The following is a 19,582-nucleotide window of genomic DNA, read 5'->3' as shown; positions in this document are numbered from 1 at the left end:
CTTGGTGGAAGGCACGAGCTTTTACTGGCGTTTTTGGGGGAACAGATATAAGGAGTCTGTTTGGTGGGTCGGAAGTGAACTCTATTTTGTATCCTGAAGACACTAGTTCCCTGACCCACCTATCTTCTGTAATAGGTAGCCAGACTTGATGAAAGAGTAAAAGTCGGCCTCCTACAGGTGGGGTGTCTTCCTGAGTCCGTGAGTCATGATGAGGAGAAATTCTTAGATTTTCCTCCTTTTGATTTTGAGTGGCCTGCCTTTGACTGCCAGGATTTGTCTGACTTTTGTGTCGGCCTCAAGTCTTCCCTGCGTGTGAAGCGGCTGTTATTTTGTGGTGGCCGTGAAACGGACCAGCCAGAAGAGTTCCGAAGGGATCGGAAGCGAGCTTGGTTACGCTTGTTATAATTGCGCTTGGGTTTCAGTTGGGGAAGAGAGGTACTCTTACCCCCGGTGGCATTGGATATCATCGTGTCCAAGCTTTTACCGAAAAGTCGACCACTGAGGTATGGAAGGTGCGTGAGGGACTTCTTTGAGGCTGCGTCCGCTTTCCATTCACGCAGCCAAAGGATACGCCGAATTGTTATGGCGTGTGATATTGCCCCCGCTGCACCCCTTGCAGAATCCAGAGCTGCATGAAGCATGTAATCTGCCACAACTGCTATCTGAACTGATTGGTCCGACAGTTCAGGGGCAGAAGCTTGGAGGCCAGTTTGTAAGTTCTTTGCCCAAGCCAGTATGGCATTGGCTGCCCAGACTAAAGCGAACGATGGGGGCTAGAGAGGCCCCTGTGGTTTCGCAGATTGAGACAGCCATACTTTCTACCTGCCGGTCTGCTGCATCCCTAAGGGTTGAGCTATCTGGCAGTGAAAGAAGTGTCTGTGCTGCCAGCCTGGAGACTGGGGGGTCCACTGCTGGTGGGTCTGTCCATTCTTTGGTGGTTTCCTTTGGAAAGGGGTAACGGGCCTCCAGAAACTTGCGATTGGTAAGCTTCTTGTGAAGCTGTGAGAATTGTTTTGTGAGAATAGATTTAAATTCTGGATGATCCAAGAAAACCTTAGGTGGGTTCAGAGCTCCTTCAAATTAAATCTTATTTTGTGGTGCGTCCGGGATCGGATCAGAGATGTCCAGCACCCGATGTATGGACGAGATTATGTCCTCAACTAGCGCTGCATTGCTAGGTGGGATTGGAGTTAGGGATCCATCAGTTTCCTTGTCTGAGTCAGAATCGCAGATGCCTTCTGACTCCTGTGTATCACTAAGGAGTCTCCTAGGTGACCCAGAATGGGGGATTTCTCTGGACGGGGATTGGTGCGGAGAAATATAATGTCTGTCCCTGGTAGGGGACTGTGTAGATGACCTGGGACTACAGTATCTCTCCCTAGACCGGGATGACCGTGTGCTATGGGATGACGCAGATGAGCGTGACCTGTGGGTGCGCTTGTGTCCTGACCTTGACATGGATGTGCCTGGGTCAGTATGTGACTGAGTCCGGCTTTCCCTTTGTTGGGTAGCATTCATAGTCGAGGTATGGCTTTGCAGAGCCTGAAGCAATTTGGAGGTCATGTTATCTATGGACTGTGTCATAGATTGTGACATTTGAGTGACCCATTCCGGCTTAGCATTAGACACTGAAGGGTTGGTAGGGGCTACTTGGCACAGTAGTCTGAATACAATCCTTGCAATGCGGATATGTGCTGCCACTGGGAAGAGCATTACTGCAGACTGTACAGAAAGCATAAAAGCAGTCCTGCCTGGTTTTCTTAGACTTTGAGCCCGGCCTAGTGCACCTGGAGTGGCTATGCAAGAGGGCTAACTGTGCAGAGGAGGATACAGAGTAATAAAAATCACAGCTGAGGTAACTCAGATTCTGAACTTACCCCACCAATGTGCCCCTGTGAACAGCGCTGAAAGAGCCTGGTCCTGTGCCTCCCCGGAGACTTGGCTGGCCTGTATGCGTCCTGCAGCTTATTATGGCCTCCGTAGCTCTTCTCCTGCTTGCAGAGATGAAGCAGAAGGGGGGCGGAACGCTGCAAGGGTGACAGTTGCTATGGAGATGCGCGCCCTGCAGCCTAGATCCGCCCCGTCTGACACCGCAGTGAGTCAAAATCGTCATCCGGGGAGGTGGAAAATGGGCGGCGGCTTTGGCTAGGCCGAAGCCACGGTGTAAATTTATTTTCCATGCCCAAAAGGGCTCCAGGCAAGCACGGTAGTCCGGGGGACGGACGGATCAGAACCGGTCCTCCCCCCCCCCCCCTTCCCGGATCGAAAGGCAGAATGGCAGTGGGGACAGAAGTGGAAGGGGGTCTCTGAAGAGTCCGCCTTAGGCGCTTGAGATGAAAAGCTGCCGCAGGTACAGAGCCTGTGAAGGCCTGTGTGTGCCATGGCTGCCTGCACTCCCCCCGGCTCCTGCAGGGTCCCACAGACAGACTGGGGCTCCTGTATTGCTGCTGGTCCTCGGCTGCGGTGTGCTGGCTGGTGAGAGCTGCAGATGCTGCCGTCCAGGCCCTACCTGATGGTGTCCCAACCTAATACCCCCAGGGGGGATTAGGGAGGGTGCCGCTGTCACCTGTCAGGGGGCTTTGTCCTCGCCTCAACTTCGGACCAAGACTGAGGGAATTGGGGAAGGAGGGGGGTTTCTCAACTTCGAGCCCGACCCGAGGGGCCAGAGAAGGAGCAGCATGGAGGTTACGCCATCTCAACTTCAACTGTGCACCCCATAGTAGGGGGCAGAGGAAGGAGCCATGCCAGGTGTCTCTTAAGAGACCCTCTTTTCTTCATCTGTAATCCCGTGCTGAAGCGAGGGACGAGTGAAGGTCTGAGGCGTGCCTCCTTGCGACACTAAGCAAAAACTGGAGCAGGCTGATGCCGTCCGGGGGTGTATACTGCAGAGGAGGAGCCACGCTTTATCTTTTTCAGATAAGCATAATGTCGCCTCCTAGTGGACAGCAGCATAACACCCAAGGTCCTGTGTCCCCCAATGAGGCGACAGAGTAACTCTTATTTTTATTTTATCCACTAGGTAGTCGTCAATATAAATACAGCACTATACGCTTTATTACAGGCTGGACAGCTCTGACCCTTTACCTACTCAACATTTTTATTTTTTACTAAAAAAAAAAAAAGCAAACAGTCGTAATTTGAGACATGTTTATTTACAAAAACCAAATGGTACCAATCATGGAATTGGTGTGAGATGGGAACAAAGCTGCACTCTCAAAGCAACAAAGACTGCACCGGCAATAGGATTGCTTGAATGTGTCATTTGTGAGCAGGGAGAAAACAAAAAAACCTGACAAAGGAAAAAAAAAAAAATCTTAAAAGGAAGCTCTTTACCAGTACAGATGTACCCACTCTAGTGAGAAAGAACCTACCTTTAAAAAAAAAATAGGTTTCCAAAACCAACACCCTGTTATCACCTGAGCTTTAGGTGAATGCCGCAACTCTATGGCAGTATAGCTTCGTAAAAATAAAACGTGACCAAGCTAAATAGTGGGCAGCTTGGCATAGCAGTGAGATGGGTGAAAAATAGGCAAAATGTACGTAATGAACTGTGAAAATAGACACTGGGATAAATAACAGCAGAAAGAGGGAACATATGTGCTCGTTGTCAGGACTGGTTACCTACCTGAAAAAATGAATTAACAGAAAAAAAAAATGTTTTTTTTTTTTATACAAAACATCAAATGTCTGAATGTCTCACAGATGGAAATCGATAAATGGAGGTAAAGGGATGTTTTAACACATAAAACAGAAGACCAACTAGCCTTATCCACGGCCATCTCCCCTATCATAGGCCTCCACACAAAAAACAAAAAAACTAGAAAATCATGGTCCTAAAATCATGTCAACAGTATGGAAATTGAAGCTGAGGCATTAGGAGATTAAACTTTTTTAGTCATATTCGATTTCTTGCTGTTGACAAAACAAATCTGAATGAAATTCAGTTTAAAAATAAACAAGTTGCAAAACAAAACTAGAATAAAAAAAAATAAAAGTGAACCAATTAACGAATCATTTTCGAGCAGGGGGTGGAGGAGGTGGGGGAGGGGGTGGGTACTGATAACTAGCTGCTTGATTCATATAGTTCAATAAAGGAGTACCGGGCGGGGCGAACTGCTGGGACATCAGCGGCTGTGGTGCTTGGCCATATGCTGCTGCACCATAGCTGGCAGCTGCCCCCGCTGTAAACGCGCTCTGCCCGTAGCCATACTGGCTAGGCTGGAAGTTGGAACTCTGGCCTGCGTAACCATAAGCCGGACGACCCTGGTCTCTTCCAGTTCCATTGCTGGCCATTCCATCGCGATTATTTCGGCCGTCACGTCTACCACCATCTTTGCCACGCATTCTTCTGTCACATTCTTCTTGGTACATCATATTTGGGTTATTGCTGGTTGGAATAGTACGGTACCTAGATCGGCCTCCTAAAAATAAGGATGCAGTCAGAGTATTTAATTTCTTTGCTTTTAAAAGTGATCTGAATTATAAAAACACAAACTACTCAAAAAAGGGAATCTGTCACCAGGTTTTTGCTACCCATCTGAGAGCAGCATCAAGTCAGGACTCAGACCACCGGTTCCAGTCATGTATCACCTACTGGGCTGCTTGTCATTTTGATAAAATCCCCGTTTTATCTGCTTCAGTTCTCTGAATGCTGAGCCGTGTATAACCCCGCCGCCACCACTGATTGGCAGCTTTCTGTGTGCACTGTATATTGGTAGAAAGCTGCTAGTGGTTGAGCTTATACAGAGCTCATGAATATGGAGGAATACCTGGCAGCAGGTTTACTAGTCCTCTAGTGATCATTTCCTGCTGATTAAACTAGTGATTTTATCAAAACTACACTATGCAGCCCAATAAGTGACATCACTGGAATCAGTGTCTCTGCCTCTACATTATGCTGCTCTCAGATTAGATGGCGAAAACCTGGTGGCAGATTCCCTTTGGAATCATGATTCCCCTTTGAAGGGAATCTGCAACCAGGTTTTTTGTTACTGAGAGCACCATAATGTAAGAGTAGAGACCCCGATTATAGCAATGTGTCACTTACTGGACTGTGTTTTGCCATTTCAATACAATCAGTGTTTTATCAGCAGGGAATCAGTACAGGACAATTGTCCTCATGCACCCAAGTCCAACCACATCACAGTACTGAGTAGCAGATCTGTCACTATACAATGTACACAGAAAGCTGTGGTATGGTCGCGGTTATACACAGCTCAACAACTAGGCTTTGCTAGAACTGCATCAGAAAAAAACGACTATCATAACTGCAGCACCCAGTAAACTAAGTGATACATCACTGGAATCGGGGGTAAAATATGTATCTTATCAGCACAATAAACACTCACCTCCTCCACCACCACCACGTCCATGATCCACCAGCTGCATCAGTTTAGGATTGATAGTCTGGTTAGCTTCCTGTAGCACCTTGACCAGCTCACGAGCTTGTTTAAGGTTTCCAGGAGTGAAGAAAGTGTACGCTGTGCCTTTATTTGTGCTACGAGCCGTACGTCCAATACGGTGCACGTAATCCTCAGAGCTATTTGGATAATCATAGTTAATGACGAACTTGACATCTTCCACGTCTGTTCAGTGATCAGGACAATTGATGTGTTGAGGAAAAAAATACAATCGAGGAAAGGAACAAGAAAAAAAAAAAAAAAGTTAGGGAATTTAGGTAAGAACTAAAATAACACCAAGAAAAAAAACCCCACACACAATAAAGAAGACAAAATAAAAAGATGTAGGGAAGGGGGTAAAAAAAAAAAAAAAAAAAATTACCAACAAATCAACAATCAGATCCCTCTACTATGACTATTCTAAGAAAGTCTATGGATTTTATGACTAGCCCCTTCTGATCAAACTTCTACATGTCTAATAAGTAAACCTTATGACAGGATACTATTATTTTGACAAAATTCTACTTTAACAAGGGACAACTATTTTCTAAGAAAAGACATGTAAATTTACAGACATTAAATGTGTGAATCTACACCTGCAGTAAACTGCAGAAATATGGTTTATGCAAAACTTTTTAAAATATATAATTCTGTGTATGACCAATTTTCTAAACCTTTCAGCTAACTTCTATGCTCACACTAAATCCCTCTGAGAAATAAAGGCAGAATTTAATGTAAATGCACACATTTTCACAATCATTTGGTTCCTTATTATGGAGCTGAAGTCGAGCTACTCCATGGGATTCATCCTCGGGTGAGCTTTTGTCCGGACCGATGCACACTCCCTCAGTGAGGTGGGGAACCAGCTGTTGCTAATCCCATCCTTTTGGCATTTAGCGGTCCTACCGCCTTCATCCATGGACACAGGGCCACCGAAGCAGGGAGCATGCATCAATTGTCCAGGCGCAGCAAGAGGTCCCAACACGTGCTCTGGCTTGGCTAGATGCTTCTGTGGGAGAACCACTAGCTCCAGCTCCAACTCCAGCGAGCCTGTTAATATGCAAAGAGAGAACCCATCCGCCACCACTCATCTGCGGTGAAGTTAACAAGAAACTGTGAAGGGGGAGCTCCACAGTGTAGTATGCCCATCCCACTACCATGACAAATAACAAAATAGTGGCCTCGTATAGGTCTGTTTCTTATTACAGGAAGATTATTTAGGAATGCTGCAGGCCATTTTAGCTTTGTGGAAAAATCATGTAAAAAAAATAAAAAAAAAAGTGGTTAGCTGCTTGAAATTGTGGGCTTCTTCAGGCTGGGAAGATGTATGTAGGGAAAAAGTTGATCTAGGTGGCATTAAGGCCACCAAGATAATAGCCAACTAAACATACCTTGCAGCATTCTAGCTCATTTTAAGATAGAGAGGAGGGCTAATACATTTGGAAATGGAGGAAGTCACAGGAGTCTGTAGAAAAACAAAAAAAAAAACAGCAGAAGGGGCTATTCTTCTGCTCGAAAGCCAAGTGACTTCCCAAGTCTTCCTTGGCTTGGAACTTTCCCACAGTTGCTCAGCAGATAGCATAGTGGGAAGCACCAGGTGATCTCCCTTCTAGAAAGGTGGTCCTTCTATTGAATATGGCATCATACCAGCAGCCATAGGGAAAAGGGGTGTAGACCCATCTCAGCTGTCAGGGTGGAAAGCACACATTTTGCACCCCGATGTAGAGTGGGAAAGTTAGGGGGTGGAGATGCAGACCCAAAAACTGCCTCTTCAGTACAAGACCTTTGCGAGGGAAGAGTGTAAGAAGCCAGTGCCCTTTTAGCGGGGCAGCTTCCAGTGTTCATCTCCCTCTTTTTTCGACAGGCAGCTGGCCCTGTACTGAGAGTGATCTGCAGCCTCTGTCAAAAACAAACAAAAAAAAGATAAGATTTAATATTACAAACTACTTTAAAAAGTTATATTTATAACTTATATATAAAATCCCTAAAGTGAGCAGAATGACTTCATCATCAATAATAAAACTTACCTGTCACCTAAGGCAAAATTTCATACACAGCAGCTAGCCATGCATTGAAGTATCAAACACTAATAAAAAGAAGGCAACGTAACGAATATTGAAGGCCCTAGGGTTCCTACACTGTACTTGTGGCAAATCACTGGAAAAATACATATTGTCCCACACTAGTGAACCACCTTTCCATTGGGGAGAAGGAGACCAGGAAGTTTTCAGAACAGGATAATGTTTTGTCATTTAGCCAATGGTGAACTTCCACCAGGAGCAAACTCTCCAATCCTCAGTAATACATATAGAACATGCTAAAATCAGGCTCATCCTTCCATAAAGTAGGAGAATAATAGAATAAAACTAAAGAGTAGAAAGTCTGTAAGTAACAAGAAACAGACTAATTTATGGTTTGATTTTTTTCATAAGAGCATGGAAGGGGCACTGACTAGAAAGGTAAAAAAAAAAAAAAAAACACATGGGAAGATAATATACCCTACTTCCCATGTTATATAAAAAGGCTAAGCAACCTAAGTAAAACAAACCTTAAACTATAAATAATAGGAGGTCCTATTTGATCCCTAACGATGATGGAAATATTAGCGATGAAAACGGACATAATATCAGTCTTTATGTGATCTTAGAGGAAGCTTCATCTGTCTATAGTTTTATCTGTTATGGAATATATCAGCTGCATTCAACCTGTAGTGTTACAAACCTAGACCCCGCGAGGCCACATCTGTAGCGATCAGAATCGGTGCTTTGCCAGAGCGAAATTCTGTAGATGCAAAGAATTAAACAGTTACAAGTGTTTCTACATTAATATTTCCCATGTATTTTCTTCATAGATGCACAGCTAAGCAGTTTTCTAAATAGTCTTCGTTAATTTCAGCTGTCAAAAAAATTAAAAAGAAGTCCAAAGCTTTTGTCTTTGCTCCCCTGCCTTCTCTCAACATCAGGCTCGTGTCACACGTCAGTATTTTGAGTATGTGTGGTGTCCGTTTCCACAGGTACTGAAGACACTGACACATGTAGACCCAATCAAATGAATGGGTCTGTACACATGTGTTTCCACGGACCGTGTTTCTGTGGGCAAAACACGCTGACATGTCAGTTTTTTTTCCCTTGCAGCACGGGCTCAAAACGTCCCTCATAAATGAACAGTGATTACACACGGATGTCATCTGTGTATCATCAGTGCGACACGTAATGGCACCTGGTAATCAGTGCTACAGTTAGCGCTGTTCCCAAGAGCTGAACGCTGCCCTCATCATTGTCCCCTGCCGGCGCTGCGATCAGCGCAAAGGACAACAATGAGAGTTGTAGTCTGCTCCCGCTGGGTCCTGGTGTCAAAATAAGAATAAAATAAAAAAATCCTTATACTCACCTGTCCAAAGATGTCCCCCGCTGTAACCCATCTGACTGCTCACGCTGAGGAGCCAGGGAGAATGACTCACTCCAGCGAGCAGGCCCCGGAGCTGTGCTCAGCGAGCGGTGTCCTGTCACTCACTGAGCTCAGCACAGCTCCGGGGCTCGCTCGCTGCAGCGAGTCATTCTCCCTGGCTCCTCTGGGTGAGCAGTCAGGTGGATTACAGCGGGGGACATCTTCAGACAGGTGAGTATAAAATAATTTTAATTTTATTCTCATTTTTACACCAGGAGCAGAATACTACTCTCATCATTGTCCCTTGCTTGCACGGATCACAGCGCAAGCAGGGGACAATGATGAGGGCAGCGTTCAGCACCTGGCAATTGGAAACAGCGCTAACTGTACCACTGATTCCCAGGCACCGGTAAGTGTGATATTGATGTGGCACACAGTACCACACACACTGACATTTCCGGTACCGGAAATATCCGGACGTGTGAAAGAGGCCTTAGGGATAGGATGAGGGAGGGGTAAAGGACTGTACACAGATCTGCAGTAGAGAGAGGGGAGAAAGAATGTAAAGTTTTATTGAGAGTGGAGATGGCAGGCTATAGACAGGGAGCAGAGCACAGTATTGGAGCTGTGCTGACAGCCTAGACACACGGACCTCACATACAGCCTATATTACTGGGAGAGACACTCCCAAAAGAGAAAAATGTGAAACTTGGATCAGGCTTCAAAGTACATATCAGGGGTCTGTAAATGATTGAAGGACTAAAAATTGCAGACTGAAATTTAGTAGTTACCTTTTAGTAATTAAAATTGAACATATGTAAAAAGAATTTTCCCCTGTCAAACATGTCCATAGCCTTTAACTCTACAATGGTTTCAAGAGAAGGAGAAGCAGCGGATTTGAAGCTTTTTATAATCATCAATAAACATTTAAATTAATACAGAACTTTAGACCATTCGGATTTAGAAAATAAATAAATAAAAGTATTGTAGACACTGATTAAAAAGAATTAAGTTTTGCCACTGAAACTTGCCTATTTTGGTCACGTCCAGACACTAACAAGCATTTGTTATTCAATCATCGTTCTATAATTTATTAGAATCCTACTGAAAAGTCAGAAATATCCCCATTTTGGGCTGGTTTGGTGCATAATAACAGTATAATGGTGCATGATGTCTTGACTATCATTTGTCAGGATTAATTGCTTTAGGAAAATAGGTTATTCATCAGAAAGCAACCTACCATTCAAGACCCAGTCTCGCTCCTGTTGACTTTTATCCCCATGGATACACATAGCAGGCCACCTATAAGTATATGCAATAAGTAAAGCACTTTAAGGGCAAAGTGGAAAAGAAACCAAACAGTCATTTTGTGGCCTACCCATCACGCCTCATTCTGCGGGTGAGATCATCACAGCGACGTTTGGTTTCTACAAATATAATAGTTTTATTTTCTTTTTCTGCCATGATTTCTTCCATCAGTTGAATAAGTCTAAAGAATGAATAAATATAATTTAAACAACAAAAAGAACCCAAAACATAAAAAGTATAAAAAAAAACACCACACACACAAACACACTTACTTGTGATCTTTCTCATTCTCCTGGCAGACATCAACGATCTGAAGGATATTATGATTGGCCGAGAGCTCCAAATTTCCCACATTGATCTGCACATAATCCCTCAAGAAGTCCTCAGCAAGTTGACGCACCTCTTTCGGCCACGTGGCACTCCACATTAGCGTTTGCCTGTCGGGCTAGTCAAAATAAAATTGACTCAATTATTACATTTTAAAGGGACAAAACAGTTTCAGGATTTTGGGGCAAGACATCTACAAAAGCCAATAATGGCAGAGTCCAATAATTGAGGTAGAGATCTAAAATTCTAAAAAATGTATAGGGGGTGGATCAATAAATCATAATATATACATAAAAGTACCCTGATCTGGTCTACAATCTTGCGTATCTGTGGCTCAAAACCCATGTCAAGCATTCTGTCAGCTTCATCCAGCACAAGGTAGGTACAGCGCCGCAAATTAGTTTTCCCAGCCTCTAGAAAGTCAATGAGCCTGCCTGGAGTGGCAATGCAAATCTCCACACCTTGGCAAAAGACAGAAAAGCAATTAGTGTATTGTAATAACCTAACAGGTGCTCTGTGGGTATAAGTAGTGGAAAAAGAAAACGTTACAGGAAAAGTTGTAAAATACTAAGGCTGAGTTCACACGATGCGTATTTAATGCGTTTCCGCGGCGTTTTTGCAGTTGCGTAAACGCCGCGGAAACGCATGAAAAACGCATGGTAGAAGGGCAGCAATGTTCCCCAATTGAAATCCACATGTGCTGTGCACATGATGCGGATTTTTCCGCAGCGTAAACGCTGCGCTCAAAAATCCGCAGCATGTCAATTAATTTTGCGTAAACGCGGCGTTTTCGCCGCCATTGACTTGCATTACAACGCGCCAATTCCACAAGACTGCATCTGTACTTGTGCTATTGGAGCGTTCTAATGTGCGGATGGTACCCGAGTGTGGAGAAGAGGAGAGTCTCCTCCACACCCAGGTACCATTAAAAAAGCTGTAAAACAAGAAAATAAAAAATATATATATACTTACCATCTGTCGGCTCGCACAGCGCTCCTGCTTGGTTCCCGGCACTTGCAGTGAGTTGAAGGACCTGCGCTGACGTCAGAGTCATGTGACAGGTCACGTGACGCTGACGTCGGCAGGTCTTTCAATTCAAAGTTGCCGGCAGCCGGGAGAACGGAGTGTAAAGCAGGACAGCGCGGGCCATCGGAGGTAAGTATATACACTCTCTCGGGTCACACTATATAAATCCATGCTGTTTGCATGGATTTATATAGTGTGACCTAGTTTCAAGCACTTTCCAGGTGATGCTAAAATCGCCTGGAAAGCGCTTGTCAATCTGCATGCGGAAACGCATGTGAATCCGCATGTATTCTGCAGGAAAAACGCATGCACAATCTGCATGCGTTTTTTCTGCCAGGGAGATGCAGAAATGATGCAGAAATTTTCTGCTTCATTTCTGCATCGTGTGCACATACCCTAAAGCCACTAAAAATTGGTGTTAATCTTAATGTGACCATTATCTGAACTACAGGACACAGCACAGAGCGGCAGCTCAGGAAAGATAGCCGTCTCCAGATAGAAGATACTTTAAAAGCAAACTTGTGATGCTCATGATGCCCAAATGACGGGTAGCATCTATTTGAGCCTGACTACGCAATTGCAGCCTGGTATATACACTGCAGCGTTTCAGCATAAACAGTTTGAGAAGCCGTCCAGTTACTGAACGGAGACATGACTAGTCCGATGACGGCTTCTCCCCAACCAGCTCCAGTTGATTGGTAGGTCTCTCCTTATGTACACACATATGAGAGACCTGTCATTCAACTGTGGTGGGGAGAAGCCGGCCAGGGACCACATTAGACTAGTCAGGTTTCTCCCTATAGTCACCAGACAGCTTTTCAAAGTTAAGTTACTCTGAAACACTGCAGCGGTTCTGAGAAAAAACATACATCACACAGCCAGGCTAATTCATGCTGCCAGTGGTTCAAGTAGCATGAATCTAATGAAAGGTTCCCTTTAATACTATTTTTCTGACTACACTTTTAACATTACCTCTTTCAAGATCGCGTATCTGTGGACCCTTAGGAGCGCCACCATAAATGCAGGTGCTCTTCAGGCGAGATGATTTTCCATAATCATCCGCTACTTGCTGTACTTGCTGAGCCAATTCTCTGGTTGGTGCAAGGACCAGACACTGCAACACACAAAATCATAGACAATGCTTAGAGACAGAAAAAAAAATAATTAACATTTACAAATATTGCAAGGGAGCTACTACGTACGATTGGCCCATCCCCTCGCTCCAGATAAGGCTGGTGGTTGATGTGCACCATTGCGGGCAGCAGATACTTTAGAAAAAAAAAAATTAATAGTTGAGAAATCAGACGACTTTAAAGCCAGTTAAATAGACATCGGTATTTTTTCAGAATAACATAACTGCATTATTTTCCCTAAAACAGACAACCACATTTTACTTTAATATGATTTTTAAAGAAATGTCAAAGCATTTTGATTCTGAGTGCAAGCATGTCTTATGAGGGATTGATGTTTTTTCAGCTGTAATATTTAGAACATAAAATAAATACCGCAAGTGTTTTTCCAGATCCTGTCTGTGCAATTCCCACCATATCTCGACCACTCAATGCAAGTGGAAATCCCTGGCACTGGATAGGGGTGGGTTCCTTAAATCGCTGATCCATAATAACATCCATAACATACTCTGCAGAATGAGAAAATAAACCAATATTAAACACCAGTAATACATCTTGTATGTAGTAGTCTAATTACCAGTGGTAGCAGGGATGTGTCACCATACAACTCCTTAAAGTGCGGAATAAAAAAAAGAAAAAAAAGGAAAAAGGAGGAAAAAAGACTAAGTAAAACAACTTACGTGGAAAATTAGCCTGTTGGAAATCATAGACAGGCTTGGGGCAGTTTATCCCTCTGACTGTAATCTCTTTCTTCCTGCGCAGTTCTTCTACTTCATGCTGTATAATAACAGAATATAATAACAGGAACTGTATGCCTTTACACAAATAAGCACTTATTATGGAAAACTTCTCAACATTTGATTAAAATATAGAGGAAGATCTAACAATAAGAATTTAGGGATATGTGACCCTGACACCCTTTGCATAACATACTTGGCCGGACTTTACTTACTCTTCCATAACCGCGCCCCTGGCACTGACTGACAGCCGGGTCTAATGCTGAGCTGCTGTCAGTCACTGCCGGGGGCGCGGTTACAGCTGCTGCTCTCTATACAGAGAGGTGACTGAAACCTGAACGCTGCCGGGAGGAATAATGTTCGTTTTCTTACAGCAGCGGGGGTCTAAGTGCCAGCGCTGGGCAGGTTCAGAACGCTATTAACCTGCAGATTAACCCCATATCTACAGGTCAATAGCATTTTTTCATGTGACAGGTTCCCTTTAACGGTTAGGGGCCTACTAAGAGGTTGTGATGTAGCTTTAGGCTTATACATTCAAATCAAAATGTTTACCAAGAACCTTGTTAAATTTTGCTTTTTGCTATAGATGGAGGTTTAGTATTTGGATGTGCGACTCTTGCCTTTTTTTCTAGTCATGTTCAGCACGGCTGTATAAATGTACTACATGCTGCTGCTTCTGTGTTAGAAAGAGGGGGAAAAAAACAGCCATTTCTGTGAGCTTACTTAGGAAATACCAAAGCAGCTAGTCTAGATCCCCTAGTGAGTGATAACTGAAAAATTAGAGACTTTAGAGAAGAAGAAAAAAAGAAGTTAACCCGACATGCCAAGTACGATTTAAACGCATACCATATTTTGCGGACCATGAAACACACCCCAAGTTTTGGGGAGGAAAATAAAAATTTATAAAATGGTGGTGCGTCTTATATTCCGATTTTGCAGTAGGTGGCAGCTGCGGTGGAGCTGGGGGTCACAGGAGGCAGGGTCGCTGCTGCAGGAAGCTGGTGGCGGTAGGAGTGGGGCAATGCTGCGGGCCATGGACTTTCATAAAATGTCAGCTGTGAGCTGAGTCCCCACAATTACCACTGATTTCCCTGCAGTGGGCTTCGGGAAAATGGCCGCCTCTGGCGGCGCATGCGCTGATTCACATCTCGGCTGCTGAGACCAATTTCAGACAACTCAGTGGTATTATACTCTTGTCCTAGACAGTTGGCTTTCAGTACCATACTAGTTAATCTATAATACTCTTCCTAACCTATGACCACACATATAACACTGTCTATTGTCCTGCTGGACTTTCACTTATTGGTAGCAGTCACCTTCAGAGCAGTATAAAACCAATAAAATAAAAAAGGACTCAAAAAGGTCACAAGCTGCAGATATTGGGTTTTACTTACCATTGCCATGTGAAGTACTTCAGGATGCTCAGTGTAAAAGTTCTTCTCAAACTTTGGGAGCTCATTCAAATCCCATCGTTTCTTCCGAAGACGTTCTCCTGGGTTACCAAATTTTGGAAACCGAGAGCCACCAGCTCTACATTAGTGGACAAAGAGACATTAAGTCATTAATGGGAATGTAAAATATAGTTAATGAATACATTTAGTGATCAGTCTTAAATGAGTTATAAACACTTTGATACTGATGACCAAGTGCGAGCTGGGTGTGACGCATGTGCCCCCTGGTCCGGACCAGCAGGGTCCAGATTAGCAGTACATAATGAGGGTAGTAAAGGGCAAATACTGGGGTGCCAGAAACTTTTTCCTACACTCATGCATCAATTTCAGATTCCTTATGGAGAATATTGCAATGTTCGCAGATTGTGCTACACAAATTTCTCTGCATGACATTGCCCAATTATAAGAAGGAGGCGTCATACAAGGGAAAAGAGGAAATTACTTGTTGGATATTGAACATAGGTTACCTATCGAGCAGGCTCAGCCAACAGACCGACACACGCATCACTGAAGATGATAAAGTCAGGCAAAAAAATGTCTAATTTCCCAGCTAAATCTCTAATCAGATGTGTGCTGGGTATTCTGGGTCATCGTCCGTGCAATAACTACACACTAATGTCCCGCTAAGGCAGGGATGTCAAACTCAAAGACACAGAGGGCCAAAATGAAAAAATTGACAAAGTCGCGGGCCAACTAGTATACAGTATAATGGGCCCCACATAGTCCTCCATACAGTATTATGAGCCCCACATAGGGGTGGTGGTTCTGGTGTCGCAGGCCAAATAAAATCACCCTGCGGGCCAGATTTGGCCCACAGGCCAGAGTTTGACATGTATGAGCTAAGGGCACATGCACACAGTTATTTGAGGCAGTCAAAAATGATGCATTTTCTATTGAAAACCATTTCAGGAAACGCTCCATGGTGAGTTTTTGGAGGAGTTTTTGGTTCCCTAAAGCGATTATGAAGGGTTTTTCTTCAAGCATTTTGATTGGAAAATGCCTAGTTTGGGGCGTTTTCCAACATGAGACACTTCAATGTACTCACATGCATATTATTGTCTCTAACCAGCCATTTTTCAAAACTTGAAGCTGAAGAAAAATACTCAAAAAGGCTGAATAATTTAACATATGGGCAGCAAATTGTTTTACAATAAAAATGGATATGAAGAGTCTTTTTAGCATTTTTTTGCACACACACCTTGTAGGGATCTGTCAGTAGTTTTTTTCTATTTAATCTATGAGATCAGCATAATCTAGGTCAAGAGAGCCTGATTCCAGGAATGTGTCATTCATTAGGCTACGTGCTGTAGTTTCAGTACAATCAGTGTTTCATTAACAGAAGATCATCACTGCAGGACCAGGTCTCACATGCAGAGCAGTCCAGCTAATCTGTGTATAACCTCGCCCCCACCCATGATTGACAGCTTGCTAACAATGTACACAGGAAGCGGCCAATCAGGGGTGTGGGTGAGATTATACACAGAGCAGAAGAGTTAGCTCTGCTACATCTACATCAGACAAAAAGAGGTATTCTAAAAAAACGGCACCAAGCAGGTGAGCAAGGCACATCACTGGAACCAGGGTTTCTTGCCCTACATCATGCTTCTCTCAGATTGCACTGCAAAATCCTACTGACAGATTCCCTTTAAGTCTACAGCAAACCTTTGAAAACGTTTTCTGGTTATTGTTTTTGCCCTTTATCAGCCGGTACAAGATTAAAATCATCTGGTACTCACCCTCCTCAGGTCCAATGTGGCCTTTCTGCCATTGATCCTGTCCTTGTTTACTGGCTGCGGCTGTGCTGTCCACATGGGCACAGCCAAGGAGCTAAGTGATCGGCTGACGTGTACTGTAGTCATGATGTCATGGCTACAGCCAGCAAACAAGGACCAAAGCAGCGGCAGAAAAGCAGAAGAGGCCAATACAGGACAATGATGCAAGAAAACCTCTTTAGCTCAGCTTGGAAGCACTGTACAGAGGCCAGCTGGGATTGCTGGAGTGTGCCTTTAGTGCCTAATACTGGTCGACTCCAGCTGGCCCTCCGGACCTGCAGTGGCACAGTGATAGGTCAGGAGTGGCCATAGAGCAGGCCATCAGTACGACGGAGATCAATTAGGGGAACCAGCGTACTAATCCTATAACATTAACCCCATCTGCTGGCGATTTTGCTACAAAAAAAAAAAAAAAGTTTTACCCACACTTCTCAAGTTCAGTGCCTAATCTGTTGCTCCTGGTGTCTGTAATTGTCTGCAGCACCGTCAGCGATATCAAGAGCTCTACCCATATAGGCACCGCAAGCCACTGAGTTCTCTGATTGGCTGCAGCCAGTAACACACACACACTGGGAGCAATGGAGGAGACTCAGGGTTGGACCCGAGTGAAGAACAATTTGTTTTTCTAAAAAAAACTGCAGCTGGGGAAGCCTTCTTCATTAGCCTTATGGTGCTTTCACATTGCGTTGCGTCCCCTTTGGGGCATACGTCCTAAATTTCACCGCAAAACGGGGTCCGGACTCATGCTGTGACGGGGGCCATAGACCGTAATGGTGACGGCAGAGCGAACGTGAGCTCTGAAGTGCACTTTTTTTTTTTTTTAGGAGTGCTGCATCTAAGTGTCTGCCTCCTGCGGGCGCACACTCCAGGACAAAGTGCACGACTGAGCTCACGTTCGCTCTGCCGTCACCATTACGGTCTATGGCCCCCGTCACAGCATGCGTCTGGACCCAGTTTTGCCGTGAATTTTAGGACGTATGCCCCGGCAGGCACACAGAACGCAATGTGAAAGCATATTAGGCTATGTGCGTATTTGGTGCGTTTTTTCAGTGCGGAAATGCAGCAGAAACGCATTGTACAGCTTATCCCATGACATTTTGCAAGTTCTGTGCGGATCTTAGGTGTGGAAAAAAAACGCAGCATGCCCGTTTGTGCGTTTCCGCATGTGGATTTGCCTATACAATGCATTGGAAAAACGCATGGCAAATCCTCAAGGAAAAACGCGTGTAAAATCCGCATGTGTTTTATCTGCCAAGGACATGCAGAAATGCTCCGGAAAATTTCTGCATCGTGGGCACATAGCCTTAGGATAAGTCAGCAATATCAGGTCAGTGGGACAATGACTCCTGGAACCCCCAACAATCAGCTGATAGAGGGGGCCGCAGGGACATAGCTCTGCACACCATGTAGTGGCCGGGAATAGTACTGCTATCCTCTGCAGTCACATCGCGAGTGGTCGGTCACCGATCCACATGTAAGCGATTTGTATGACCGCGGTCATGTGACCAGAGGCACACGCAGTCACATAACTACACGGAAAATACGGGGGAATGCCCACAGTGCGCACACGCCGTCACAGCGCAGCAGACTAATCTTTTCAGTGGGAAAAGCCCTTTAATTCCAGATGAGCAGCAGAGACCAGGAGACTTTCCACACGTCCATCACATCCACATTTATTTACGGCAGCCATGGAAACATTGTAGACTGTCCCTCAGGCCTTGTTCACACAGCGCAGCCAATGCCACTTGAACACGATTTCAACCTGCTCCATTGCTAAGCATGAAATGGGGTGAAATCCGCAGCGAAACCACACTGCAGACCAGAAACCCGCTCCTCGCTTTGTCAGGCAGAATACTGTCCACACTGTACAAATGGCAGATTGAGAACCGCAGTTGTGTGTATCGGCCTGTAACGGATGTGCAGTGCGGTATCTGTGACGTGTGGACTTGGCCTTCAGGAGGGGGGGGTATGGTCCATAACAGACGCCGTGTGCCCGCCTCTACACTGAACGATCACCCATTGTGACTGAGAGCGGAGGACACGATCCTCACCCACGATCCATGAAGCTTCCCCTCATTCTGCCGTCGCCGTAAAACGATGAAGGTGTCGGAAACAGCCTGTCTGCCGTACGTCACACAACTCGCAGGAAAAAGGAGGACGATTATCCTTTCCTTCTCAGGCTAAAACACGGGAACTGAGGACGTGGAGCGTTAACAGCTGTCCTCTACTAGCGCGCCAGCATAAAATGGCCGCCGTCGTCTTCCCTTTCTACGGTCGTTAACGCGAAATGGAGCTACGCTGTTTACGTAGCGTAACTTACACGGTTAATCAGTAAAAGCTTCCGGCGGAATGCGTAGATAAGTTCTAGAATACAAGACAGCCTCCCGCGTGACGTCATTCGTAACCATGACTTTTTAAGTAGGCGTTTCCAGTTGTCAATGACGCAGAAGGAAATGCGGCCTCCTATTGTGTCTGCTGAAGACTGCAGCGCCCTCTGCTGAGCCTGCTGGAGAGTGCAGTGCCCTCTGCCAAGTTCTCAACAGCTCTTTAGTAAACCAATATCCTGTTTTGTTGTTTTAACAACCAGAACTTATACTGAGTGTACAAAACACAAAGTTATTAACCCCTTTATGACATTTAACGTAAGTTTACGTCATGGTCGGGAAGGGGTTCCAGCAAAATGACTTAAAGTTATGTCATGGTGATCATCGGTAAAAGTGCAGGAAATGATTGCATTGCCACTACAGTATTTTTATCACTTTGGCCAGGATAGTGGTGGTGTGTGATGAGTGGGGGGGGGACATGTTTGATGAGGGGAGGGGGCGGGGAGAGCTCAGAGGAGCAGCATGCTTGTAATTTTTTTCCCCTAACTTCATGTGTACAGATTGCAGCTAGCCAATCAGGGCACAGGAACCATCCACAATGTCCAGATACAAGGGCTTGTGCCATTGGCAGCTGAAATCACATGTCCATCTTTATATAAAGAGCAGACATGTTGTTTTAGCGACATTTTTAGAGTATGACAGGTCAGAGGACATACTGGTG

The 19,582-nt window shown here is 44.8% G+C and overlaps 1 protein-coding gene across 2 annotated transcripts; it reads right to left on the bottom strand.

Moving 5' to 3' along the window:
* Positions 1 to 3,877: 3,877 nt before the first annotated feature.
* On the bottom strand, positions 3,878 to 18,831 carry DDX17 (DEAD-box helicase 17). Of its 2 annotated transcripts, none has more exons than XM_073644237.1 (13): positions 18,589 to 18,831; positions 14,709 to 14,844; positions 13,258 to 13,354; positions 12,953 to 13,086; positions 12,650 to 12,715; positions 12,420 to 12,561; positions 10,722 to 10,882; positions 10,367 to 10,539; positions 10,165 to 10,275; positions 10,027 to 10,088; positions 8,121 to 8,180; positions 5,349 to 5,585; positions 3,878 to 4,421 (listed from the first exon to the last, which is right to left on the bottom strand). In XM_073644237.1, the coding sequence occupies exons 1-13, from the start codon at positions 18,612 to 18,614 to the stop codon at positions 4,012 to 4,014; spliced, it is 1,815 nt and encodes a 604-aa protein (XP_073500338.1). In that variant the 5' UTR covers positions 18,615 to 18,831; the 3' UTR covers positions 3,878 to 4,011. The 2 variants fall into 2 exon arrangements, with proteins under 2 accessions (XP_073500338.1, XP_073500339.1); XM_073644238.1 differs by lacking the exon at positions 3,878 to 4,421 and adding an exon at positions 7,183 to 7,298 and having other exon boundaries at positions 5,464 to 5,585; positions 18,589 to 18,829.
* Positions 18,832 to 19,582: the final 751 nt, after the last annotated feature.

Source organism: Phyllobates terribilis, unplaced genomic scaffold, assembly GCF_046119375.1.
Source record: "Phyllobates terribilis strain yellow unplaced genomic scaffold, ASM4611937v1 Scaffold_8__6_contigs__length_399053987, whole genome shotgun sequence".
In the NCBI taxonomy this organism is placed as follows: Eukaryota; Metazoa; Chordata; class Amphibia; order Anura; family Dendrobatidae; genus Phyllobates; species Phyllobates terribilis.
Note: the sequence above shows the minus strand (reverse complement) of the source record. Positions and strands in the feature narration are given on the sequence as shown.

Bases quoted from the DNA above. Each gene is read 5' to 3' on its own strand.
- DDX17 (XM_073644237.1), bottom strand. From the start codon at position 18,614: ATGAGGGGAAGCTTCATGGATCGTGG. The intron at 10,540-10,721 runs GTACTTTTATGT...TATTTTGACTAG, and splicing joins AGATTGTAGACCAGATCAGG to CCCGACAGGCAAACGCTAAT. The intron at 8,181-10,026 runs GTAGGTTGCTTT...TTGCATCTACAG, and splicing joins GCGAGACTGGGTCTTGAATG to AATTTCGCTCTGGCAAAGCA.